Raw genomic sequence first — 27,563 nt, forward strand, 5'->3', positions numbered from 1 at the left:
CAAACTAACACCTGCCTCTACTCCGGCTTTGCCACCTGATCCTGACAGCTTGAGGATCTTAGAGGGCCCGAGGACAGTGATTAACCCAGAGGCCACAGGCTGTACAGCTACAGGGGACGTGGAAAAGGAGCAAGCAGAGGCTGTGGCCACAGCCTGGACATCCCACCAGGCATGTAGAGAGAGACAGGTCCATATTTCCCCGCATCGCCCCAGGCCCATCCCCTCACTGGATCCTCAGAGGCTGCCTCCTCACTGCGCTTGGCCTGTCATCCCCTAGCAGCGTTCGTGTGAGTCACTACCATCCACACCGTGTCAGAACTGGTCAGGGAAGGTCATGTTTTGGAAGGTTCCATGGGCTTTGGGGAGAGAGGCGGGGGTCTGCTGGAGCCAGTGCACTGAATGCTCTGCACACCACCCCCCAGGCCCCGGAAAGCCGGCCTGGGGGCAGAGCGGGCCTCTTGCGGATCTGTGGGGAAGGAACAGTGACCTACCATGAGGCAGGTCCCGGTCTGGGTGGCTGCCATCTTGTAAGGTCTGGAGATCTTGCTGGTGACCAGAGTCTGGAGTTTCTGCAGCTGCTGGAGCAGAGTCCTGAGGGGGGCACAGCGGTCACCCAGCGGCTCTGACCCAGCAGGCAGGTATCTCTGCCTCCTGGAGCTCTCCCTGGGTGTGGGTGCAGGTGGGGGCACCTGGGCTGGCTCTAGACTTGGCTTCCACACCAGGTGCCCGCTTCACTCAAGGCAGAAAAGGTCACTTCCTGCTTGGCTCCTCTGTGGCGTGGCCGGGGCACCTGGCACCCGCTTCACGCTGAATAGCGGGGTCACCCTGTGGGAGCTCAGAGGAGCCCCGTGAGGCTTCTTCTGGCCAAAGCGGAGACTGGAGGCGGGCCTAGCCCACCTGGGCTGAGGTCACTTTCTTTTTCTTTAACCCCGCAGCAGCCGCAGCTAAACCGACCTTCCCTCCTTCTACCCTGAGCTGCTAAGAAGGACGTGTCTGGCAGCGGCCTGGTACATGGTGAGGAGTGAGTGTGCGGGCGGGGGGGAGGAGGGGGGAAGCTACCATTTTTGTTAATTTTGTCACAGCACGTGTAACACTTCGTTCATTCACAAATTTGTATGTCATACCACGGGGTCGCAAAGAGTCAGACACGAATGAGCGACTGAACAACGACGTCAGTCTCTTTCGCTAACTGTGGGGGCTCCCTGAGGGCAGGGACTGGGTCCTCCCCAGCAAGGACTCCGCCCACCCTTGGTGAACAAATGTTGAACCATCTCTTCCCTCCCGCCCAGCTGGTCCATGGGGTTGCAGTTCCCAGAATGTACAGCAGGTGGCGAAATAGCTCCAAGGGCCTGGCCCTATTTGGGACCAGAGAGGAATCTGGGCCAGAGGAAGCGGGTGAGGGGCGAAGGCTCCCTCCCCTCTTCCCTGAGTCAGAGGGGCATTCTCCAGGTCAGTCAGGGGAGTGGCTGGATCCCGCTGGAGAAGCTGGGGGAGAAGGAAGGAAAGAAGGAAAGAGCCTTCTGTTGAGCACCTGCTCAACAGAACAGGGTGCTGTTTTAATTACTCCCAGCGAACAATTATTAAAGACCTACTGTGGGCTCATGACTGGTCACTAACAAGAATTCAGAATAACAGCAAGAAAAAAGAGAAGGAAAGTTAACACGAAGGGAGCATTCTCAAACGCCAAGGAGAGTGCTGGCCCTTTTCTTGCTAGGTCTTATCACATTGTCACATGAATCCGGGGAGATACCACTTCCATCGTCTCCATGTCGACAGAGAAACTGGGGCCCAGAGATGCATGACAGTTTTCCCAGGATCACAAAGACAGCACCCGGAGTTGTGACTTTCTGTGGCCACCGCATGCCAGGCCCTGTGTGGGCTCCAGACTGTTTCTCAAACTTAGTCGTGCACGTGAATGACTTAAGTGTGTTGCTGAAATGCAGATTCTGATTCAAGTTAAGTGTGGGGAGAGGCCCGAGATTCTGCACTTCTGCAAGCCCCTAGCTGATGTTGATGTGCTGGTCTGAGAAACTCACTCTGAGTAGTAAGCATGCACACCATGTACACCGGTGGTCTGACTTCAGGGTGCCTCAGAATCACCTTAGGAGGGCTTGTTAACACATAGGTTGTGGAACCTTCCCCAGATTCAACAGGGCTGGCAGGAGGCCCGAGCACGAAGCATTTCTAACAAGTGCCCAGGGGCTGCTGCTGGTTTGTATTACCTCACTTAAGCATCTCGCCAGCCGTGTCCAGTATTTAGAGTTCTGAGTGGATAAAGGAGGAAGGGAAACTGAGGGTCCCAGGCTGCAGGGCCCCTGCTTCTGGGATTTGCATTACTCTGAGCTCAGTGGCCTCTCCTCTCTCCTGCTTCCCAGAGCTATGCCAGAGCCAGCCACTGGCTGCAGAAGGGCAGGGGCCAGGGGGCACGCAGGCGGCACCACCCACCTGTTGGCATTCTCCAGCGTTTCCACCTTCTTCCACAGTTCGTTGTTCTCAGATGTAAATGTCTCCACCCTGGGGGGCCAAGCAGGCACAGGCTCAGCGCCAGCCCCCAGACCTGGCTTCCCCCCCACTTTGGGGTCACGTGGGGTGTGGCATGCTGAATCTTAGTCCCCGACCAGGATTTGAACCTGTGCCCCTTGCACTGGGAGCACAGAGTCGTAACCACTAGACCACCAAGGAAGTCTCTCTGCTGCCCGCTTTGCCCTGCCCACCAGCATCCTACTCCCCATGCCACTCCCCCACCGCCCCCGAGAGGGTGGGAGAGGAAGCCAGGTTGGGGAGCGGAGCCCAGGCCACTCGGACTGTCCTCCCGCCCCAGGCCTCTTACTTCTTTTCTAGACACTCCACGTATTCCTTCTTCTTACGGCGGCTCTCCTGGGCCGAGATCTAGAGGGGAAAGCCCCCAAACGGGAGTTGTTATTGTTCAGTCACCATGCTGTGTCCGACTCTCCGTGACGCCGTGGACCGCAGTAGGCCAGGCTTCCCTGTCCCTCACGGAATTACCAAGCCACGTATCCAGTTCCTGGGCTCCCCAGTTTCAGGACTGGCATGGCCAGGGAAGCAGAGCCCCGCCCCCACCCCCCAGGAAGCCCCAGGGCAGGGCCAGGGTCTGCCTCGAGATTTACCTTGTTCTTGATCTTCCTCCGGACCCTCTTCAAGGCCTTCTCCTCGGCTTTTGTGAGGGGGAGTTTGGTGGGGATGGGATAGCCCTCAGCAACCAGGGTGCGCTTCTCCTCCTCCGTCAGGAGCAGCGGCCCCGACGTCCCCTGTAATTTCTGCGGCAAGGGGGACATACTAGTTAGGAACCAGACAGCCCTGCATTCAAATCTGAGCTTGGCCATTTACCCTCAGCACGACCTGGGCAAGGCACCCAGCTCACTGAACCTCAGTTTCCTCATCTGAAAAAGGGGCGGATCTGAATTAAATCCAGTAACATGTCACAAGTTCTGAGGATGTTGTTGGCAGCCTGGCATGTTAGGCCCTCAATATAGTGTTGGGAAGGGCTGGTCCCTAGATCCCATTGTGGAATCCACAGCCTCAGAGCTTACTTGTCCAGGGCCCCCTGAACAGCACCCACCTCGGACACCTACCACCTCTAGACCTGAGGGGTCCCCCACCCATCCCAGGGCTTCTGGGCCTCCTGAACTTTGCTCTGCAAACAGTGCTCCCTGGAGGCAGCCTGAGCTATCCCCCTGGAGGTCAGGAATGTCAAGTTGTAGGCCCAGCTTGGCTGCCAGTGGGCTCAGCAGGCCTCTTGGACTTTTCCTGTTTCCTATTCATCCCCAAGCACAATTAAAAAATCTTCACTCCCATCTGCGGGGCAGGCACCTCCTGTGTTCTGATGCGGGTGGGGATCAGGCTTAGGGCTCCCCCCAGACACTGGGTTCCTCTGGCCCCAGCTGCTTACGTGAGGGGCGGTGAGGAGCGGAGAGGTGGAGATGGCCGTGGAGGAGCGGGCCATGGGCCGGATTGGGCTGGAAGGGGGCAGAGAGCGGGGACTCTGGGAGCCGTCGCTGTCGCTGCCGTGGCTGCTGGGGGGCGTCGGAGGCATCTGCAGCAGGTCCTCTGTGGGGAGCAGGAGAAACCAGGTTAGCCGGGCGCCCCAGCTCTGGGCAGACAGAGTTCGGCACAGCGCGGGCCTAAGTCGGTCCGAAGGCATCTGGGCAGACTGCTCGGGCCTTGACCCCTATAACGTCAGGACCCCCCTCCCCCCAGACCCTAGTATGTCAGAAAGTAGAGTTGACATCCCAGAAGACAGTATCTGAGGGCCATGCCCTCTCTGACTCCACCAAGCCCAGCTCCTTTAAACCCGATTCTTGGTGGGAATTCCCTGGTGGCTCAGACGATAACGAATCCCCCTACAATGCAGGAGACCTGGGTTCCATCCTTGGGTTGGGAAGATCCCTTGGAGAAGGGAATGGCTACCCACTCCAGTGTTCTTTACTGGAGAATTCCACGGACAGAGGAGCCTGGTATAGTCCATGGATGGGGTCGCAGAGTTGGAAATGATTGGGCGACTAACACTAACACTTGGCAGGGATAACACAGAGGCTGGATTCTCGGGGCTCCTCTCCCTGGTGGCTCAGACAGTAAAGAATCCACCTGCAATGCAGGAGACTGCCAGCGATGAAGGAGATCCAGGTTTGATCCCTGGGTCGGGAAGATCCCCTGGAAAAGGAAATGGCAACCCACTCCACTATTCTTGCCTGGGAAATCCCACGGACAGAGGAGCCTAGCGGGCTACAGTCCCTGGGGTTGCAAGAGTCGGACACAGCTTAGTGACTAAACCCTGACTTCATAGGGCTCAGGGTCTGTGAGCCTCCAACTTGGCAACCCCAGGAGATGTCTGGAGTCTGCCCACAGCGATACCCATGGGGATCAGACAGGGCAAACGACAGCCTCTGTCCCTTTCTTTCCATTTAACACCAGGGTGTCCATTTCCCACCTCAGGGTAACAGGGCAGCAGGCACTGAGCTTTCAGCAGACGCGCCAAGAGCACTGCTCTCCCCAGCACGCCCTCCCTGCTGCCTCTCTTGGCCGCAGCATCAGGAAGAAGCCTGCGCTGAGCCCAGACGACCAAGAGCCTGGAAGGCTGCAGTCCCTGGGGTTGCACAGAGTCAGACACAGCTGAGCACACGCGCATGCACATGCGGGAATCTGGAGCTCACTGCACCGCAGAGCTGGGCTGAGATTGGGAGGAGGAACCACTGCGTGCTTCTGGGCTCTGCCCCCCATTGCCTCTACAGGAGTCCCCTCTGTCTTCTTTGGCTCTCATCTGCCTCTCGTGGATGCCGTACTGTAAAGACCACTGAACTTGGAGTCAGACCCGAGTTCAAGTCCTGACTGTTGTACCCCACAACAGTGTGACCTATATTCATGTTTACTTAACGTCTCCCAGCCTCACTTCCCTGTTGAACTGGGGGTGAAATGACTCCCTGTATGGAGCTGGGAGGATGCAATGGGCTAATGGATGCGACCATGCTTTATGATGTAAGGTGTTTTCACACTGGTCCCTTTCTGCTGCTGCTGCTGCTGCTGCTAAGTCGCTTCAGTCGTGTCCAACTCTGTGCGACCCCATAGACGGCAGCCCACCAGGTTCCCCCGTCCCTGGGATTCTCCAGGCAAGAACACTGGAGTGGCTTGCCATTTCCTTCTCCAATGCATGAAAGTGAAAAGTGAAATTGAAGTCGCTCAGTCATGTCCAACTCCTAGTGACCCCATGGACTGCAGCCCACCAGGGTCCTCCATCCATGGGATGGTCCCTTTCTACCTCCAGTTAATTCTGTCTTCTCTCAGAGGCTGTTGTGAGTAACTTGAGGGTGAAACTTGGGCCTTATTCATCTTCCTAAACCTTGTGGTGGTTCGTCCAGGGCCTGATACACAGTTGATGCTTAGTCAGTGTTGGATGAATGAATGCGGTGGGACTGGAAAGATTAAGTTAGTCCTCTCTCCTGCTCAACCCAAGAAGCTCCCTCTGTCCTCTCCTGTCAGGTCTGGGGAGGTGTTTCCTGGGATCTGTCATCTTTAACCCACAACACAACCGTATAATTAGTGGTTTGTCTGTGACCCTCACTACTGTGTGAGCTCCTTGGGTACAATGACTGTTTTCTCTCTGTGCATCCCCAGTTCCTGGAACTAGGAGAGGCCCAATGTACTCTTGTTGGATGGGTGGATGAATGGATAGCTGGAAGAATGGACAGATGGACAGATAAATGAGTAAATGGATGAATGGATGGATGAGCTGATGGCTATGGAGAGGACCTCAGTTAGTGAATGATGGGAGGGGAAACTGGAAAACAGGATGAGAAACTGGTGATAACAGTGACAACAGCTGTAGAATGAGCAGGAAGGGCCTGGAGAGGCAGGGAACGGGCACAAAAGGGAGGAGAGGCTGTTATGGGGAGAAAAGGGACGTGTCGAGGGAGACAGGGGCTGAACTGAGGGGTAAGGAATGCGGTCTGTCCAAGACTGGAGACGAAGAGCCCCTCTCCAGACACACCCACCTGGTGTCACTTTGAGGAACTGGTGCACCTCCTGGGGCTCGGCTTTGATCACTGGCAGCTGAGTCATCTCTCCTGGGGCCTGAGGAAGAGGCAGGGCTCCGTCAGCTGCTCCGGGGGCCTGTCCCCACCAACTTCCCGCCCTCCCTGAGCCTGGGGGCGTCTGCCCTACTGCATTAAGAAAGTAGCTGGGCTCAGGGTTCCAGGCATATCCCAGAGAGAGCAGAGGCAGGTTCTTATGCCTCAAGCAGAAGGCAAGTCAGGCCTCAGGGAAGAGAGTGGTGGCCAAGGAGCATCGTTTAGCTCCCGAGTTCAGGGAAGAAGGGCTTCCTGTGGCCTCTGAGGCCAGGACTGTCTTTTTCGGAGGGGGTGACCCTACACCGACTGTGAACACCATGCAGGCCTGGGTATGTGGGTTGCCATGAGACCCACATAATGTAATGTCTGGCAGATTACACTGCCAGATACACTGCCAGATTCCCTGAACGGTAATCACAACGCCGACGAAGGAGGCATTATAGAAAGGTCCCCAAGCGTCCCTGAGCAGCTGAAATCTGAGTCCTGAAGTAGAAACAGCAGTATTCCAGATACAGGGTGGGGCAGGATGTGGGTGAGGGGAAAGGCACTCCACGTCGAGGAAAAAGCATCTGCGAAAGCACAGCGCCCAGACAGAGCCTGGCTAGATCCGGAAACGGTGCGCACAGAGGGCGTCCAGAGTGTAGTCTGTGTCAGAGGTGCGGTGGCGAGACACAGACCAGAAGACCTGGGGAGAGGACGTGGCTCCCCTGAGCCCAGCGCCTAACTTCCATGACCTTGGCTCCACGGCCATCCTGTCTTCCCTTCCTGCTCTGCGGAGGCCTCAGGAGTCACAGAGCCAGCCCTGAAGATGGTCCCCAAAGATCCTCTCCGTCTGCAGCCAGCCCTGAACCCTCCAGTCCCTGGTGGAGGAGGAAGGATTGCCCTTTCTTGCCTCGGTGTGCAGGCTAAGTCGCTTCAGTCGTGTCTGACTCTTTGCGACCCCAGGCTCTCTCGCGTCCATGGGATTCTCCAGGCAAGAATGCTGAAGTGGAGTGGGTTGCCATTTCCTCCTCCGGTGGATCTTCCCGACTCAGGGATCAAACCCGTGTCTCTTACATCTCTGGCACTGTCAGGCAGGCTCTACCGCTGCTGCCACCTGGGAAACCCTTGGGTCACGTGCGTTTTGAGCAGGTGAGCCATGTGGCCAGCAGGGGGCAGTGCCAGCCAAGCCCCGACTCAAGGGATTCCAAGAGCTTCCCGGTGACTCAGTGGTAAAGGATGCTCCTGCCAATGCAGGAGATGTGGGTTCGCATCCCTGGGTGGGGAAGATCCCCTGGAGAAAGAAATGACAACCCACTCCGGTATTCTTGCCTGGGAAATCCCATGGACAGAGGAGCCTGGTGGGCTAGTCACAAAGAGTCGGACACAACGCGTAGCAACTAAACAACAACTCGTGTTTTAGACGCAAGAGTAGGAGCCCGTTAGCCATAGTTCAAGCTCCCATTTTACAGAGAAGGAAGCTGAGGAATGAAGAAGGAAGGCACCGTGCCCACAGCACAAGTGGGAGCAGAGCTGGGACCAGGCAGGGCCTCTCCCAGGCGCCGGGAGTCTGGGCCTCACGGCCCCAGAAGGGTCTTCAGAGGTCCGCTTTGGTTCTATAGCTGAGCGATGGTATCTAGACATTCATGGGGGGAGGGCCGGCCTGCGCGTGTAGGTTAAACATATTCATCTCATGAATATAAACAATGGAAATAGGGTATAATTTTTATATTTCCATTTAGGTGTTTCTTCGTTTTTAAAAATCCGGACACTGAGAAAATTATGTGGCCTGGGCTGTCTCCTACCCTGAGACCCTGGGTGGGGTCCCCAATGCCCAGCCCTGCCTGGGTGCCTTCGTCTTCTTCCGCACACAGTGAGGGCCCCCGTGGTCTGAGTCTGTTCTAGGTTGGTGAAAGGGTGGCCCAAGGTGGGGGCAGAGACAGGGCCACACTGCTCCCTGCTCAGAGCCCCAGGGTGCCCAGGGTTTCAGATGGCCCTTCCTGCAGAGATCCACCCCCCCTCTCCCGCCCTCAGCCCCTGTAAACAGACCCCAGGCTCACCTGGTGGGGGACGGGCAGCCTGGTCAGGGGGCTGAGGCCCAGCAGCGGGGTGGTGGCCATGGCAGCGGCGGCGGCCATGGCCGAGGAGGCGGCCAGAGGGTCCACGGGCAGCTCCGGGCTCTGTTCCTGCTTCACCATGACTGAGCACAGTTTGTGCCCCAGCACCCACGCTCCATGTTCCACATCTAGGGAAGGGGGCAGGACCCAGGCTCAGGCGACTCCCAGAGCAGAGGGCTCGGCCCCCCTCCTGGCCCCTTGCTGGACAGGGCCGTGGAGGGATGTTAGGGTACACGAGGAAGCAGGAAGGGAAGGGCATGGGGGGCGGCGCTGCTGAGGTGGAAGGGCAGAGTGGGCTGGCCCAGAACAGATAGAGGCCTCTTCTTCACTCAGCAGTTTACAGAGTGGGCTTGGACAACAGACCCCTCCCGCCTGGCTGTGTGACCTTAGGCAAGGTGCTTAACCTCTCCGAGCCTTAGCTTCCTCACCTGTAAAAGTACTGGTCAAGAAGTAAATGTTCAACAAACGGCAGCCACTGTGAATATGATTACATTTATTCAGCAAACATCTAATGAGTGCCATGCTAGGTGCTGGGGGTCTGGAGAGAGTCACGAGCAGTTTAGCACGGTTAGAACACAAAGACGGAGTCAGAGGGGCCAGCAGGGATGGGTTGGCCTTGGAGGCTGGACTCAGAGCTGTGACTTTGTCCTAAAGGTAACGAGGAGACACTGAAGGATTTTAAGCACACTCGGGGTTGTGAGGTTAAAAAAGATCACTCTGCCTCAGTGTGCAGACTGGACTGACCGCAGGCGAGATAGAGGCGGTGAGACCCTCAGGAGGCTGTTTCCGGAGACAGGAAACGAGGCATGTGCTTAGGCAGTGGCAGCAGGGGTGGAGAAGAATATACTGGAGGCAAGGTAAGAAGGAAGGCTCCACGGCCGTCTGGTGCCTGGATGGGACAGTGGGTGATGCTCAGGCTTCCCAGGGCAGCGCCCACCTCCTGCCCACCTCGTGGGCCTCCTGGCCTCACATGGACCACAGGGCTGCAAGGCGTCACCCCCTTTCCTGAGGGGTGCCTACAGTCCTCCTCTCCAAGTCAGCTCTGCTGCTGGTGGCCCGGCACCTGGCTCGGGTGAGGCTGAGGTCTGAGGAGCCAGCACGGAGGGGCTAGAGGGACCAGAGGCTCTGAGGCCTGTTATGGGTGGGGAGAAGGGTCAGCAGCCGCCTGATCCCACCTCTGAGGCCAGGCCCCACCCTGCAGGGAGCCTGAGGGCCCCCGCCCCTGGGCTCCAGGAACACCCACAATCTTCCCAAATTACAGGGCCAGCCTGCCGGCCTCCGGGAAGCTGCCCCCTGCAAAGGACCCACAGACAAATTGCTCTAAAAATAGGCTTGGGGTGGCGAGGAGTTGCCCGGCTGGGAAGCGGTGCACCCCACATGCTGCCCTTCCCCAGGCTGGGGTCCGCCGCCCCATTGAGGTGACCTCCAGATGGCAGGGCTGAGGTCAGGGCATGTAGGGACACTGCTGGAACCTCCACAGCCACGAGCCCTGGAGCCTCTTAAAGCCCCAGCAGGTGTCCCTGCCCTCAAGCGGGGGGATGGGGCAGGGTATAAGGGCCTGTCTCTGCCCTTGGGCAATCTCAAAGACCCTCAGAAGCAGCTCACACATCGTGCACTGGGACCGATTCCCAGCTCTCGATGCATATGAATTTGTGTATTCCTGCCATCAACTCTGGGGGCCAGCACTGCTCTTCTGTCCACTTAATAGATGAGAAAATTTAAAAACTCCACTTAAGACCATTGTCCTCTGAAGGGAAGGGAACCCTGTTCATGGTTCTAGCCACTATTGTCTTAATAGGACTTTATATACACAATGAAATAGCCACAAATTATTCATACGGAGATAGTGAAGGACAGGGAAGCCTGGTGTGCTGCAGTCCATGGGGTTGCAAAGAGTCAGAAACACTTAGAGACTAAATAACAACAAATGTATATATAGATACACACACATAAATATATTTATATAGGGACATCCCTAGTGGCTCAGACAGTAAAGAATTCACCTGCGACGCGAGAGACCTGGGTTCGATCTCTGGGTCCAGAAGATCTCCAGGAGAAGGGAACAGCAACCCACTCCAGTATTCTTGCCTGGAGAATTCCATGACAGAGGAGCCTGGCGGGCTACAGTCCACAAAGTCTGGAACATGGCTGAGTGACTATCACTTTCACTTCCATATATATATATATATATATATATATGAGCCAGAATTCTCAAGCTATTTATGTCTTCGTTTGATAATTGAGATTCAGAGAAGTTAAGCAACTTGTTCAAGGTCACACAGTAGCTGGTAGAGGCACTGGGATGCACACCAAAGCCAGTACCCCTTACTGCCCCTTAAGGCTGGCAAGTGTGGTGGTGGCAAGGGTATGAGGTTTAGAACCAGGGGGCCTGCTTGCTCCCAGGTCCCTGCTCTGCATTTTACTATGTGCGTGACCAAAACAACTCAGCTTTCCCGAAGTCTCATTTCCCTTACCAGACAAATAGGGAGTATGATTAAAGTGACTCTGACCTCACCTGTGAGTTGTGAGAAATAAACGAAATAATTAACAGGAAGGCACTTTGTAGACTGGACAGTGCTATCGAAACATTTACTGTTATTCCCATTTGAGATGAAGAAACTGAGGCTTATAAAGGCTGAGTCCAGGATCACCCAGCCAAACAGGAAGGAGCCAGCACCACCTGTATCTGAGGAAACACCCCAAGAGACCATTTCTAGGGAGGGCGCAGGCTGGCGTTCTCGAATGTTGATCGCCTGAGAGGAAAGACTCAAAGGGTCCTTTGCATAACAGGGGAAGAGGTGGGCAGAGGAGAGCTTTAGGGAACTCCGCCTTCCGGAGTAGAAGTAGGTGGGGTGCGGGTGGCTCTCCCAGGTAACGTCTCAGAGGACTGCACAGTGGGAGGAGGTGGTAAGGTTCTAGAGTCTTGGTAACTTGTTCATATGTACTGTTTAATCCTCCCCACCCCAGCCCCTCAGCTGTTTCATCTAAGACTGGTTCTCGGACCTAAGCATCAGTCGGTATCACCTGGAAGCCTGGACCCTCCCCACAGGGTTTCTGATCTGGCAGGTTTGGGTGGGACCCGAGAACCCGCCTTTCCAACGAGTTCCCAGGTGATGCTGCTGGTCTGGGACCTGCCCCTTTGCACATCAAGTCAGTGGAAGAGCCTCTTGACAAGGGCCCTTCTGGGTTGGACCTGAGGAAGAGCTGAAACATGGAGGACGGTCTCCCTTGAGAGGTGGCTGTGAGTGGCTTTTCTGGGTCTGGGGTCCTGGGCCCTGCCACCCCTTCTTACCTTGGGTGGTGTCTTCCATCTTGATGGGCACGACGGGGCTCTGAGGCGCCGAGTCACCGCTCAGGGAGTAGCTGTGCTCGGCCTGGATGCCCGGCGTGGGGGAGTCCAGTTCCATGTCCAGGAGAGGGCTCTTCTCGTCCAGCACAGGGTCATCAAAGAAACTGCTGAACAGGTCGTTGGAGAAGTCCTCCATGTTCTCTGCAAAGTGGTCCAGGTGCTCGGGGAAGTGCTAGGGGAGGAAGAGGGGGGAAGAGGGGGTCAGCTTATCCACCGTGGTCCCTGTGTCAACAACAAAAGGGCGCTTACCAAGGCTATTTGCCATCTGGCCACCCACTCCAGGATTCTCGCTTGGAAAATCCCATGGGCAGAGGAGCCTGGTGGGCTGCAGTCCATAGGGTCACCAAGAGTTGGACATGACTGAGCAACCAATGGAGAAGGCAATGGCACCCCACTCCAGTACTCTTGCTTGGAAAATCCCATGGACGGAGAAGCCTGGTAGGCTGTAGTCCATGGGGTCGCTAAGAGTTGGACACGACTGAGCGACTTCCCTTTCCCTTTTCACTTTCATGCATTGGAGAAGGAAATGGCAACCCACTCCAGTGTTCTTGCCTGGAGAATCCCAGGGACGGGGGAGCCTGGTGGGCTGCCGTCTATGGGGTCGCACAGACTTGGACATGACTGAAGCAACTAAAGCAACTAGAGCAACTAAACCACCATCTGTGGAGATTGAACGCTGTGCTACTGCAGCTGTTGACCTTTGACACGCCCTGACGGGAGTTCAGGGAGGAGAGTCAGGCACTCTACGCTCCAGAAAAATGAGTGACACAGGTCTTTAGAGAGTTAAATATTTTCAGCAACTGATTTCATGATCCCAGTCCTTGCATCTCCTCATATCTAGACAAGCACTAAATCTCTTCATTGGTGACATCAGCTCCTCATGACTAGCAGAACACCTTTTGTAAGTTAAGTGGGAACGCCCCCTTCACCAGAATCATATGCATTGATCTTCCCCCACATCCTCTTTGGAGCAGTTTCTCAGAACTGTCTGAGGTGCTGTCTCCTGGGCTACAGTCCTCATTTTGCCCCCAAATAAAACTTAACTCCCAACTCTCCTGTTGTGCATCTTTTTTAGTCGACACCTGCAACCTCCCCATCACTCTTCCCACCGAAAGCGTGTACCTCAGACTGGGACGTGAACCCAGGTGGCCAGGATCCCACAGTTGCAGCATGAGGGATCTAATTCCCTGACCAGGAATTGAACCTGGCCCCCTGCATTGGGAGCTCGGGGTAATCTTAGCCGCTGGACTACCAGGTAAGTCCCCCAACTATCATCCTTTCTATCTCTACTGTTACTGCATCAGCACATTACCGTCACCACCACCTCCACTGACGTCCCCAACCTCTCTGGCGGTATCCTCAAGGTTGTGCCCTGGATGGTGTGAAAGAATCCAAGCGATAGGACACACGGCTATAATTCTGGCCCTGTGACCTTGGTCAAATCGCTTAGATTGCCCAAGCCTGCTTCTCAGCCCACCCTACTTCTGTCACAAGAAGACTAAGGAACTAAGTACTAAAGAATAACTCTACCTCCGCCAGCAAGTTTGCATTCCGAAGGCGTTATCAGTGACTTTTGTATTCTATTCTCTTTTGCTGGAATGCAAGGTGGGGAGATTATCGAGGACTCTGCTCCCCTCAATGGATATGAGTTTGAGCAAACTCTGGGAGATAGTGGAGGACAGAGGAGCCTGGTGAGCTGCAGTCCTTGGGATCACAGAGTCGGACACAACTGAGTGACTGAACAGCTGCTCCCCTCATCGGTAGGGTCCTCACTTGTCCTCATGCCTCCAGTGTTTCCGTTTTCCCAGACATTCTTTCTGCCAAGAGATCAGGCCCCAGGGCCATATCACTTGGTTTGAATCCTGGCCCTGACCTCGCTATGACTCAATGCCGTTCAGACTGCAGGGGGTGACTCAGTAGTGGGTTGTGAAGCAGGTCATGACCAGAATTTAAGGAAAAAGAAAACAGAACAAAATAGATTAGAAAAATACCAGGGTGGCTGCACATAGGGAAGTTAAATACGTGGTAAATTTTTATCTCAGTTATGGGTGTGTGTATGTTCATGAGAAGGATGTAAAATATATTTCTCAGAAACAAAATAGTCTGAAAAATACTGGTCTCCGTGATCCTAGGAAAGTTGATCAATGTTTCTATGCTTCATTTCCTCCTTTGTACAGTGGGGGTGATAATAGTTCTTATCTGCTAAGGTTATTGTGAGGATTAAACAAGTTAATATATGTAAAGCACTTAGAATAGTTCCTGGTACATAGTAATTACTCAACAAACCTCTTATTAATAAAGCATCCAGCAGCAGCTGGTACATAGGAAGTTCTTGTTTTTTCTCTCTGCTGCTGCTGCTGCTAAGTCACTTCAGTCGTGTCCAACTCTGTGTGACCCCACGGACGGCATCCCACCAGGCTCCCCTGTCCCTGGGATTCTCCAGGCAAGAACACTGGAATGGGTTGCCACTTCCTTCTCCAATGTATGAAAGTGAAAAGTGAAAGTGAATGTCTCAGTCATGTCTGACTCTTAGCGACCCCATGGACTGCAGCAAATTATAAATATGTAAGGACACGTTAGTGTTCTTCATTTTTCTTTTTTTGGCCGCTCTGGGCTGCACGTGGGATCTTAGTTCCCCAGTCAGGGATCGAACCCACCCCTCTGCCCCCACCTGCAATGGCAGCCATAGAGTCTTAACCACAGGGAAGCCTCCTGTTCATTCGTTTTTCACTGACTGAATGAATTTGCTGGGGTTTTGCTTCTGACCCTGGGGGTCCAAGCTGGTGAATGGGTAAGAAGCTTTCTGGCCTGGAATAATTGGCACTTGTCCTAGTCTGGAAGGGATGATCAGAAAAGCCCTTGGTGTAAGAATAAGATTCAGGGGCTCAAGACTTTTAGCTCACTCCTTGCTAAGTTAATTCACTTTTCTAGGCCTCAGTTTCCTCATCTGTAATGGGGAAAATAATAGTTCCAACCTCATAGTGTTGTTATGAGGATCAAATATGCATTAGGTGCTTAATGCTACCCTCATAGGATTATGAGGATAAAGTGAGGAAATGCATGAAACACATGTATCCAAATAACATACAAATACACCTGCACAGTAGACCTATAACACTGAGAACAGGGCCTCGTATGCAGTGGGTGCTCAATAATTGCTGTTTTACGAAAAGCCTAACCCTGGGCCTGAGGTGAACTGAGCCTGGAGCCAATGCAGGGAGGTGGTTTGGTCCTCCCCCCCAAATCAGAGAATCCAGGATAAAATGAGTTCACAAATCCATTGACTTAAGCACTCTCACCTCTCCCCAGCTTGTCAGAACTTAAGATCACTAGCCTGCATTTGTCTTGTGATGTTAACTTTCCAAAGTGCTTTCATAGGCACCGTCTTATATAATCCTCACAACTATCCAAAGAGACAAGGAAGTTGCATATCTACATTTGGCAGATAGGGAAACTGAGGCCCAGGGAGCCAAGGAAGGCAGTGAAGGGTCCACAACCCGCCACCACCCAGTCCTTCCCCAGTGGCACCGGCCTTTCCCCTGGTCAGGAATTGCTCGTCTGCTGGACTGTGAACTCCCTGAGCTAGGGTCTGCACTTGTTCACCTGCTGGGTCCCAGCCCCTGGCCCAGGACAGACACTCAACTCTTGGTGGAGGGACAGGGCCTTGTACCCCAGAGGGCAACACCACCAGTGTGTCAATGATCCATCAATGCCTGGGGTGAGGTAGTACCTGGACGTCAGAGGCTGAACAAGTCTCTAAGAATAATAACGATCCCAGCCGAAGGCCGTCCACCAGGCCCCCCAAACACACAGTCACAGGCTGGACGGTGCGGGCCGCACCTCTGGCGGGGTCTGGGCCAGCCCAGCTGGGGGCGCCCTCTCTCTCTCTTTCCTTCTCTTTCTCTCAGGGTCTCTCAAAGGCCTGATGTGGGGCCCAGTGGGAGAGGGCTGTGAGGAGCCCAGTGAGTCAGCTGCTAAGGTATTTCTTCAGCAGCTGCGTCTCAGGCGATAAGGGTTTGCCAAGCCCATTTCCGGGGCCTGGGAGAGGAGAGAGGCTTCCTCCAGTCTGGGCCAGGGTCCCTCAAGGATTCAGCTCCATGCAGATAAGCCAGTCCTTCTCAGAGACCCCTTATGGGGTGCCCATAGGGAACCTGCTGAGGGAGCTCAGTTGGCCCCACTTTGTGAGTGGCCCCCACCCACCTGCTGGAGACAGCAGCCAAGGCCCAGCCGGACAGAGCTTCCAGAGGGGGAGCCAAGTGGAAGGGAGGGCGGCCAAGGGTCAGGCAGTGGAGGGGGCAGGGGACACTTAGAGAACCAGGGCTTCCTTGCTCAGGACTTCCCTGTGTGCTGGGTGGACCTCCGGTGGCGACGGTGGGCATGTCCCATCACCCCTATTTCTATCTGATGCCTGGCCTCTCAGCCAGTTATGGTTTACACCATCAATTTAGAGGCAGAAGGGCCCTGAGAAAACCCATGGTCCACGCCCCCCCTCCCACTTGCTAATGAGGAAGCTAAGGTCCAGAGAGGGACCTATGACCATCACATAGTGAGGCCGTGATGTTGAGGGAGGGGTTACCAACAGCTCTGGGGCTGCACAGGAATAGCGGAGCAACTTCTTCTTGACCTCTTCTCTTCCTCTGTAACCACCTTCCCCACCCCAAACCCCAGACGGCCCCCTCTGGAGATCTCAGGCCTCCTAAGCTCCAGCAAGACTCCTTGTCCCGCCTCCCTACCCCCCAAAAAACTACAACCAGCTCGTCCTCCAGTTCACACACAGAAAGTTCAGGTTTCAGACACGACAGGGGTGGGAGGCAGGATCCTACCTACTGTTCTGAGGGGTACCGAGTTCTACTGGGGGTGAGCGTTCTTATGGGGGTGCCTTTCCAAGCAACCAGGGTGGGAAGCCAGAGAAGGAAATATTATGATTTGTTTCCCTCCTTGTTAAAAGACTTTTTCCAAGAGTCTTGCCAACATAAGCTCCCTCTCGGCGGCCACGCGCAGCCGGCGCCGGTTCCACTCTCTTGGAGGCGAGGTCCCGAGCTCTCGGGGCTCGAGGTCCCGCACACCCCTCCCCGTAGGCAGCATCTCCTCCCGAGACCGGGTCTCAGCAGCCGGCCCTTTAAGATTAAAGAAGGACCAGGACCTGCCTGCCCAGCGTTGGCCCAAGGGAAGTTAACGCGGGTGCGCGGGGGGCCGCCCCGTGCCGGAATCCAGCCTGCTCATTGGCCGGATCTGCGGAGGTCTGGGCCAATGGGAGGAGGCTGCGCGAGGCCTGCCGCTGGAGCGGCGGCAAGGAGGTGGGAGGAGAACCTGGCCTTTTGCCTGGGAGGGTCCTCGGCCTCCGCGGTTGGCGCGGGGATGATAAGGGCGGAGTGTATGGATTGGGTCTGGTCTTGCGTCCCTGCCTGCACCTGGGGCAGAGGCAGAGACGGCCCATCTGAGCTTGCCCATGGGCCTGGCAGTCCTACGGTGCCGAGTCCCTTATCAGTTGGCCTGGCCTCAGCCCCGCACGGGGAAGTGAAGACGGAGGGGGTCTCCTCGGACATCTCCAGCTCGAAAAAGGGAGGCTGGATCCCAACTCTTAACTTCCTTCGCGGCTCTTCCAGCTCCTTCTTTCCCTCCTGGAGTCATCCTAGCTTGGGGCTCACTGATGGGAGCGGGGTCTCTTTCCCTGGGAGAGGTGGGAGGCGAGACACTCCTGGGGCGGTAATAGCGCCGTCTGAGGTTCCTCTCGGTTCCCCAGCTCGAATTCCTTCTAGAGAGTCGATGCAGAGCGAGGGGAAAGCTCTGGGGGCGCGGCTGTCCGCTGAGGATGTGTATGGGAAAGGAGTCTCCCCCACTCAAGCTGCCGCAGCCTCAGAGCGCCCCCTTCTCTCAGGCCCCCTAGAACGTCGGCGTGGCTGCGCCCCCATCACGGGCTTCTGCCCCTCCCCGGGTCCAGGCTGATGCAGTCTGTTTGGGGAAAGGAGGGAGGAGACCGGAGTGGGTCCAGGCTGAGCTGTGGGATAAGGATTGGGGGGAGGGGGGGGCGGCGGGGAATGCCGAGCCCGGACATTCCTTCCGAGAGAGTGAGCTCTGCTGAGAGACGGGAGGAGAGCCCTTCCCCTCCCCCGCAGGCTACCCCCCTCATACATTCCCGGACGGTTACTTGCCTCGTGGTCACTAGAAAATTGCCCCTATTTCAAGCTGAGGGGCCACCAGTCTGAGTCACTGTTGTGCCCTGTGTGGGGGTGGGGTGGGGGTAGGGTCAAGAGAGAACAGGGAGGGGCTTGGGGAAGGGAGGTGGGCCCCTGGGTACACAGTTATCAAACAGGCCCTCCCAGCCTTTTAGCATCACTCTCCAGTCATTTGACTTCCCTGATGGCTCAGACAGTAACCAGTCTGCTTGCTGTGCAAGAGACTCCGGTTCGATCCCTGATTCGTGAAGACCCCTTGGAGGAGGAAATGACAGCCCACTCCAATATTCTTGTCTGGGAAATTCCATGGACAGAGGAGCCTGGTGACCGAGCGACTAGCACACATTCATCCAGTCATTTGAGGGGAGGGGGCTGCAGGTGAGACCCAGGCATCCTCCCAGAGCTAGACTGGAAGGCTGCCCTGGACTCAGACTCAGGAGACCCCAGTTCAAGATCCAGCTGTGCTCTGAGATCTGGGCAGGCGCAGGTGGTGCCTTCTGTCCAGGCCTGTTTCCCCTGTGTTCCTATTAAGGCAGGGATGGCAGGCACAGGGTGAAGTGGACTAGTCCTCAGAAAGTGGGCTCTTTCCTCTGCCCTGGCCTCTCTGGGGATCATGAAGGGATGGAGCTGGTTTTCCTCATCCCTGGAGCCAGCCCCTCCCTGAGCCTTCCTGGCAGGGTATGGGGGGTGAAGGGAAGCACATTGTTCCAAGCTCCAACCTCACTCTCATCCCCCATTCCCCACAGGCCCCGGGAAGGCAGCTGCTGAGGTTTCATATTTTCCCCCTACCGAACGAACTCTTCACCACAGAGCCCAAGTCCAAATAAGCAGAAACGCTTCCGTGTGTGTGTGTGTGTGTGTGTGTGTGCGCGTGCACGCATGCGTGTACGCGTGTGCACATGCTACACAGATGTGGGCTGTGAGGTTCCTTCTTACACAGGGAAACCCCACCTCCCTGACCACGCAGCCCGAGATCCCTACCCGTAGACACATTCAGACTGCTCTCTATACAGCACGGCACAGGTGCTGTTGGATCAATACACATACCCTCTCTGGGCTCACACAGGCTGACACCGGCAGCCACTAAGAACCAACAAGGACACACTCCTCATATGTGATCAGACAGACATAGACTCCCATGCGCGCACACACACACGTGTGGTCACCCCAGTCACGGTCACAGACGTGCTCATGCACATTCTTACAGGAACACATACAACATCTCACACCACCACAGAACCGAATGCCGACTGTGCCAAGCCACACGCCTGAGTCATGTGACCCCCCAGTGAGGGAGCCTTGGGATTCCTGGGCTGGCCTGGGGCTGGGAGAGGGCGCCGCATGGGGAACGAGCTTTTCTGTGCCTGTGTGCTAGAGAAAGGAAGGGGGGAGAGGGAAGGGCAGCTGGTACCCACCACGGGCTGCCACTGTGCAGAGAATGGGCCACGGTCTCTCCAGCTCCCCCTGTCCTGTTAGGCTCTCCAACTCCCCCTCCTGACTTTGTGAGCCCATCCCTGGCCAGGCCACGGGGCCCTCAGGAAAGTGGGGAGCTGGCCGGCAGGTTCCCAGCCAGCCCCTGGCATCTCCTAACCAGGCGGCCCATGTGCTGTGGCCCAACCCTGGGGCGGGTGCCAGGTACTGTCTGGGCAGGAGGAAGCGATGGCAGTTAGTGCCGCCGCCCAGGGCTGGGATTAGCTGTGACTGGCACCACTGAGGGCACAGAAGCCCATGGTCTGGCTGCTGGAGATGTTGGTCCACAGGCAATGGCCAGAGGATCCCTGCGGGACAGCTCAGGACACTGGAGACTAAGTGCCAGGACTGGCACTGGAGACTGCGGGAGAATCAGGGCGTCTAATCCCATCCATCTATTCATCATTTATCTTCGTTAGTGTAGTGGTGAGTGTTCCCGCCTGCCACTTATTCATCATTTATGCATTTGTTCAGGGTTTACTGAGGACCTACTGTGCACCAGCCCTGCGGACACAGAGATGAACTAAGCCCAGTTCCTGTTCACAGAAGGCTTCCTGACTAGCAGTGTGACCACCCATTTCTGAAGGTAGGTTCAAGGCTTGAACTCTGCTCTGTCTCTCGAACAGTCTCCACCTTGCATCAAGAGGGATCTTCTAACATAAATATGACGATGCGACTTCCTTGCTCACTGTCCACTAATGACTCCCTTTGGCTCTTAGGTTAGTTGAGAAGCTCCTTAGTGTCGCTTGAAATGATCCAGCCGTGTCACCTCTGGGTCTTGCTGTGTCCAATCCTCATCTGTGTCTCCAAAGTCTAGCACCAGTCCCAGCACATCACAGGTGCTCAGCTGTTTGCCGAGTGACTGACTGAGCGAGTGGGTGAATGAAGGAAAGAGCCAGGGAGCAAAGGGACGGAGGCGTTTTTTTCTGCAGCTGAGCCTCCAGGAATGAACTGCCCTGAATTCCGCTCTGATGCCAGCTTGCTCCTGCTCCAGGCAGAGTTTCCATGTGTCTGGACACCTTCCCTCAGCTCCTCCCTAGTGGGGCCCATTGTACCCATTCTCCGGGTTGTTCCTTCCCAAGGCTTTGCTCTCTTAAGCCCCAGCCAGACCGGGTCCCCGGGGAACACAGCCCCCAACTCAGCGCTGGAGGCACTGTCCCCAGACTTAGGCCAGGCCCAAGAGTATAAATGGAGCCCAGTGGCCAGCCGGCTGGGCTGCTCTCCCGGCCCCTGGCCAGCTGGAAGGCCCTTTTGGGCCGGAGCCTGCCACCGGGCTCTGGCTGGAATTCCCTTGGCCTCTTCCCTCTCCTCTGTGCACTCAGCGTTTGGCCTCTGGCTTCCTCAGCGGTCCCGGCCTGTCTGAGTTGTCCTCAGGTTTTATTTTTGGAAGAAGTTGCATTCTCTCTCTCCTTATTTACTCCCTTCCTTCAGGGAAGGTGTGGGACCCCTGGGCTCGGCTGGGGATCGGGCTGTGACTCTGAGGGGGTTGGACTTCTCTGGAGGAGGAACCTCCAAAGATGCCTGACCCATCTGATGCTTCAAAGCCAGCGGCCTCTGCTCTCCTTCCCCCACCCAGTGTGTGACTAATGCCTGCCCCTGCCCTTCTCGAAGAGCTCCACGATAGCCAAAAGAAATCATTACAATCTTAAGAGTTGAAAGGAATTCTGGCATCATCACGTCCATCCCCTTTTCCTTGTGGAGGCGATGGAGTTTAATGGTTATGAGCGGACAGACCCTGTTCTAATCCCAGCTCTGCTGCCTGCTGTGTAGCCTTGGGCAAATTACTTAACCTCTTTGAGCCTCTGTCTCAGCTATAAACTAGGAGTATTTATACCTACCCCAGCACTGGTGAGGTTGCTGTGAGGGTCAAATGAGGTCACACTTGCCAAGTGCTTTGTGCAGTGCAGGATACAGAGAAGGCTCCCTTCAAATGTAGTTATTATTATTGTTATTATTACGGAGAGGGAAACGGAGAGTCAGAAAGGGAATGGACTTGCCCAGGACCACATCGCCCCAGGTATGCAGCTGTTCCCAGAGTCTCCACCCTGTCTCCATCTCCCCTCCAAGGAGAAGGGAGGGGCAGGCATCATCAGCCCAGAGGAGGAATCTCCTTGAGTCAGTTGCTTGGGCAAAGCCCTGGGTCTTTAATGTCTGCCTCCTGCCTCAGGCCAGGCCCTCCTCTGACTCCACTGCCCCAAGGGTTTCTTTCTTGCTCCCTGGGGGTGAGAGGTCCAGCACGCGGCCCCGAGGTGGACCCTAGGCCAGTGGGACTCTGAGAGGAGGGGGAAACGCTGGGTCCTGACATCACAGAGTGGGGAAGCTGGAGCCACAGCCATCAGGCCAGCTGGGGCCCTTCCAGCACGTCCAGATGTCTCAGGAATGTGCTGAGCTGGGAACTACCTCGGTCCTTCCCTCACTACCCCCAGCCCCTCAGCCCCTCATCTGCTTGCTCAAGCTCTGCCTCTGCCCAACCCCTGCCCTTCCTCTTTCATCTCTCCCCGGGAGAACCTCGCGTCCACTGTCCCTCTGGTACCTTGCCTCAGTCCAGCTCCCTCTCAGGCCTCTGAAGGGGTTGCCAAAGGCCAAAAAATTTTTAAAAAGCCCTTCCCCTTCTGCACACCCCATGGGCTGACCATGACCGATGGTGGGGAGATGGAAGACTGAGCTAACTGGGAGGGGAAAGTTCTGAGCAGATAATGCCTGCCAGATCCCAAATGTGGAACTGATTTGCAGCCCTGGGAGAGAGAGGGGTGAAGCCTTTGGGGTGGTAGAGGGCAGGGTTGATCCTCCTCTCTGGGAGGGTGATGGAAGGGGTATCTTGTCCCAGCTGATTGGTGGGAGGGCCAAGGAGAGGAGGTGCCAAGCTGGGCTGGGCTCAGAGGGAGGGCTCAGATCCTTCTAGGTTCCTTCAAGGTCAATAAGGACACACTTGGTCTGATAGTGGAGGGTCTTGAATTGTAATGTGGGGGTAAGGGAACCCCCTTAAGGTCTTGGGGCTGGGCCAGGAGGCAGGACATGGTTCAGATCAGAGCTAGGACAGCTTGTATCTCTGCAAGGGTGGAGCTGCCTTGGGCCTCCCCAGGTCAGCCTGGCCCTGAGTGCTGGGGATGAGGCAGTCAGCAGGGAACTGGTGCTCTTGGCCAGTGTGCGAGTCACATCAGGGCAGGGGGTAGAGATCAGAGGAGAGAAGGGCCCTGGGGTCTGCTGCTGCCTCGGCCTGCTCTGGGCACAGAGAGGGCCCACGGTGCTGTCTGTCTGGTGGGAGAGGCCCTGTTCATGCAGACAGGCAGATAGCTGGGTTATCCTAATGGACGCTAGACCTCCTAGCACTGAGACAGTTCAGGACAGCTGGGACCACCACCCTGTCCAGCTCAGAACTCTGTTTGAAAACTTGCGTTGGCCCCCTTCTGCCAGCTGAAAACACTCCCAGTTCCTAAGCACAGCATTCAAGGTCTGTTACAGATTGATCTCAACTTCCCACTGTAGCTGGAATGCCTCATCTTTCCTTTCCCTCCAGCCTAGTTGGATGGCTCCTTAAACAGGCTAGAAGCTCCATGGCTGCAGGGCTTTTTGCTTGTATCATTCCCTGTACCTGGGAGGCCTTTACCCTTTATCTCCTCATTCTAACTCCTATCATCTTTTAAGGTCCAACTTGGTGCTGCTTCCCCCAGGAAGCCTTCCTTGATCATCCAGCTGGAAGAATCCTATCCATCTTCAGTGTAGCACTCATAGACGGTTAGGTCACTGGTTAATATCATGCCTTGAACTCTAATTATCCACAATGGGGCCCATCTCTCCTTCTAAACTTTAACCACCTTGAAGGTCAGATACAGGATGGATTTTATCCTGAACCCACTGCAGGGCTTCACATAGGCCTGGCATATAGTATACCTAATAATAATAATGATAGTTGATATTTATATGCCAGGTACTGAAGCTCCAGTACTTTGGACACTTGATGTGAAAAGCCAACTCATTGGAAAAGACCCTGATGCTGGGAAAGATGGAAGGCAAAAGGAGAAGGGGGTGACAGAGGATGAGATGGTTGGATGGCATCACCAACTTAACGGACATGAGTCTGAGCAAACTCTGGGAGATAGGGAAGGACAGGGAAGCCTGGTATGCTGCAGTTCGTCGGGTCGCAATGGGTTGGATAAACTTAGAGACTGAACAACAGCTGTTCTAGCTCCTTCCATGCAGTACCTGATCCAAATTTCAGAAGACCAGGTAAGTACTATCAGTACTGCCATTTAACAGTTGAGGAAACTGAGGCACAGAGAAGTGAGAGTAAGCGAGTGGTTGAGCCAGGATTTGAACCTAAGCTCTGGCTGCAGAGCTTGTGCTCTTAAGGACACGTGACAACACTGGGTGTAGAAGGAGTGGTGGATTTTTCTGCCGCCCCAGTCCCACCTAGTACGGGGCCAGACACAAAATATGGGCCCCCATTCCATGCACTGGGTCTTCACCCGGGTTTCCGGGTTTGCCCACCCCTGGCCATCCCTCTCCTGATGTCCTGGAAGACAGAGCCCTAAGAAAGGGCCTGGGGTCTTCTGCTTTTACCCAAAGAAGACAGCTTTTCAGCTTCAGAGAGGTCAAACAGACAGGCAAATAAAACCCCCATGGTTAGGGATCGGCAAAGGGATGAAGCTGGGACATTCCTCCAAGGGCTGTCCGGTGCTGGGGACCTGCCTTTCTGACAATGACAATCAGGATAAAAACACCAGAAACAACTACTGTTTTGTTTATAGGGGGCTTGCCATGTGCCGTGCGCTGTGCTAGACTCTGCAAGAGTTATCTGACTGAGTTCTTAAGAACCCTGTGTGCTACAGTCATCTTTCCTTTATGGATGAGGAAAATAAGCTCAGAGAGGTTAAGGCGCCGTCCAAACTGACCCAGATGACGAGCGGTGAGAGCCACAGTTTGCTCCCAGGTCTGGGCAGGGCTAAAATCGACCACTAGTGGCCACCCCACCCACCTCGGGTATGGCTTGGCTTCCCAGGGCTTCTGAGGTATCTGCCGTCTGACCTGGGACTTGCTGTCAGGTTAGGTGGGGTCTGGGAATAGGCACCAGGTCTCAGGAGAGTTCCTATCCAGGATCTGCCCAGAGTGGAGTGTGGATTTAGAGTCTGCAGCTCAACTTTTCCAACTCATGCAACTTTGAGATCCCAGGATATTGAGACCTAGGTCAATTTCTTGAGCTAGTAGTGAGTGCCTAGGTGTCCATTTTATTACACTTTGTAATTCATATATATGCGTATATATATATTCTCTTATGTGCGTGACATATTTCATATAGAAAAGGCCACCATAATTAGGAGATTGGGATTCATACACACACTACTGTATATCAAGTAGATCTAACAAGGACCTACTGTGTAGCATAGGGAACTTTACTCAATATTCTCTAATAACCCATATGGGAAAAGAATCTGAAAAAGAATGGATATATATATGTATGTATAAGTGATTCACTTGGCTATAAACTCGAAACTAACACAACATTGTAAATCAAGTATATGTCAATGAAACTTGGAAAAAAACAGAAAGAAAAGGTCCATGATAGAGTAAAAGGCATATGTGGGATTTAGGTGAAGATTCACTACTTGATAAATAAACAAAAGCCACCTGAAGTACCATCAAAGCTGGACGTGTGGAAGTACCCTTTCTTCCATTACCCACCCACCCCCTTGTTCATCCGTCACCCCTTCTCACTTCTTCCTTCCATCTATTTAATAAATAAACATCTCCTGAGCACTCAATCACTGTGGCCATGACTAGGGAGTAGACAAAAATAATTGCCCTCCCCTCAAGAACTCTCAGTCCAGTTCAGCAACAAGCAAACTGAGGCCCGGAAAGGGGAAGGGACTTGCCCGAGGTCACACAGTGAGCTGGGGCGATGAGGTGAGGAGCAGGGGGGACGTTCCGCAGAGGGGAGCACACAGGGAAGGCTTAGCCCTGCCTGCCTCCCTGGCAAGTCCCCTCAATTGCTGCTTTAAAACTGCCTGCCAGGGGCTTCCCTGGTGGTCCGGTGGGTAAGAATCCACCTGTCAATGCGGAGGGCAAACGTTCAATCCCTGGCCCGGGCTTGGGAGGGGAGCATCCCACACACTGTGGGGCAACTAAGCCCCTGCGTCCCAACTACTGAACCTGCCCTCCTAGAGCCGACGCTCTGCAACAATAGAGGAGTCCCTGCTCGCCCCAACTAGTGTAAGCCTGCACGCCTCAGTGAAAACCTAGCACAGCCAAAAATAAGTAAATGAGCATTAAAGGGAAAAGCAAAGCAAACTGCCTCCTGGCTCTCCATGCGGGCCTGAAGAGCCTGCCTTTCTCCACTGTTGCTTTCATTTCTGTTATTCTTTTGGAAGGGGGAAGTGGGGGACAGCTGCTGCTGCTGTCCAGCTGTTTGGTCGGACCACACAGCCCAGCCCAGATGTGTCAGCCGCTCTGTGATGGGTGAAGCGGCTCCTGGGCCCAGAACCAAAGGGTCAGGGCAGCTGCAGCGAGGGCTCTGTCCTGCAAGAGCTGCGGGACGAGGCACACTGAACCCGGCAGCAGGGAAGCCCAGTATTGCTCCAGCCATGAAGCTGGCCTCTCGGATGACATGCTGTGTCCAGGTTGTAAGTTTCGGGATCTTTGACATTCCAGGGATATCCCCTTTGATCTGTTTTCTCTCACGGTCAGAGATCTGGGCTGTATCTTGCCCGCCCTCCCAGCTTCCCCTGAACCAGACATCCTCAAGCCTACCTTCTCCCCAGTCCTGCTCCAGGGTTCTACTACCTACTCTGCCTGCTGAAGTGGATTACATCGTGTTCTAGCCAGAGCAATGTTCGTGGTCTTGACTTAACTCCACCCAGACCTTCCTCCTCCATCCTGCCCCCAGGAGTGCCGAGCCAGCCAGAAGAACAGCCTGTTCTCTGGCTTCTGGAGCTGGTTTCTTGAGGGAGGTTCAAGGGCAAGCCATGTCCCACAGAGGGATGCTCTGAGAGGACTTGGGACCAGGACTTGCAGGAGAAACACCATATGGGGGAGGGGAATACACAAAGTGGGGTGCCCTTCATCTTTCCCTGTCCTGGTACAGTGGCCAGCCAGACCCTCCTGGGGAGTCCTGGGGGCTGCAGAGAGCAAAGCTCCAAGATCCCAGGTAGGCCAGGGAGTGAGGATGAAGAGAACGTAGGGGAAGGGACGTGGGGTCTCTCCTCTCACAGGCCAGGCAATGTGTTGGCTCTGCCCTTAAGGCTCTAGGCATCCACAGTGCCCTAAAGATAGGAGTAGGTGAGGGTGAAGGCGAGGCCCCTCTGCTATCTGCAATCTCAAACGTTCCTTGCCCTAGAAGGCAAAGTTCAAATCAGAACAAGAATGGTAGAGAAGACAGGGCTTTCTCCCCCTTGACCCCATGGGACCCTGCCCTGAGAAGAGCATTTAGATCTCCTCTCCTCTGTAAGTGTTGGTTTTCTCATCTTCACAAGGGACAATAATGCCCGTATACCAGGCTCAGTAAAATGGACACAGCCCCAGTCCTCCCTGCTGAAATGCCTCCTGATAACTCCTTTGCCAACAGGGGATGGGGTATTGGAGAGGGAGGGAGTGGAGGCCATCTCCTCTGAGTCTTCCAAGACCAGCAGCCCAGCTGGGGGCGCCTCCTCGGCTCCCTTGGTGCCCTGCTCCCTTGTGGCATCCGTGCCACTCTGTCAACATCCATGTCTGTCTCTCTCACTCGGTCGTGAGTGGCTGGAGGTCACTCTTCACGGTGACCAGCACTGGCGCTCATTTGGTTCCCAGTTGTTAAAGGATGGGATGTGTGTATTGAAGAATAACCAAGCAAATTCCCGGCCAGGCCAGGGAAGCCGGAGGGCCCTCACAGCAGAACGGGGCATAGACAGCATTTTCGTGG

The 27,563-nt window shown here is 55.1% G+C and overlaps 1 protein-coding gene across 1 annotated transcript in view; it reads right to left on the reverse strand.

Moving 5' to 3' along the window:
- Nucleotides 1-27,563, reverse strand: part of CREB3L1 (cAMP responsive element binding protein 3 like 1) — a 36,581-nt gene that overhangs the window by 3,511 nt on the left and 5,507 nt on the right. The window contains exons 2-9 of the mRNA XM_005898911.2: nt 11,970-12,198; nt 8,621-8,805; nt 6,507-6,585; nt 3,911-4,068; nt 3,129-3,278; nt 2,831-2,889; nt 2,446-2,514; nt 492-591 (exon numbers count right to left, since the gene is read on the reverse strand). Coding sequence (XP_005898973.1) covers nt 492-591; nt 2,446-2,514; nt 2,831-2,889; nt 3,129-3,278; nt 3,911-4,068; nt 6,507-6,585; nt 8,621-8,805; nt 11,970-12,198 — 1,029 coding nt within the window. The remainder of the gene's footprint in view (nt 1-491; nt 592-2,445; nt 2,515-2,830; nt 2,890-3,128; nt 3,279-3,910; nt 4,069-6,506; nt 6,586-8,620; nt 8,806-11,969; nt 12,199-27,563) is intronic.

Source organism: Bos mutus, chromosome 15 (genome assembly GCF_027580195.1).
Source record: "Bos mutus isolate GX-2022 chromosome 15, NWIPB_WYAK_1.1, whole genome shotgun sequence".
NCBI lineage: Eukaryota > Metazoa > Chordata > Mammalia > Artiodactyla > Bovidae > Bos > Bos mutus.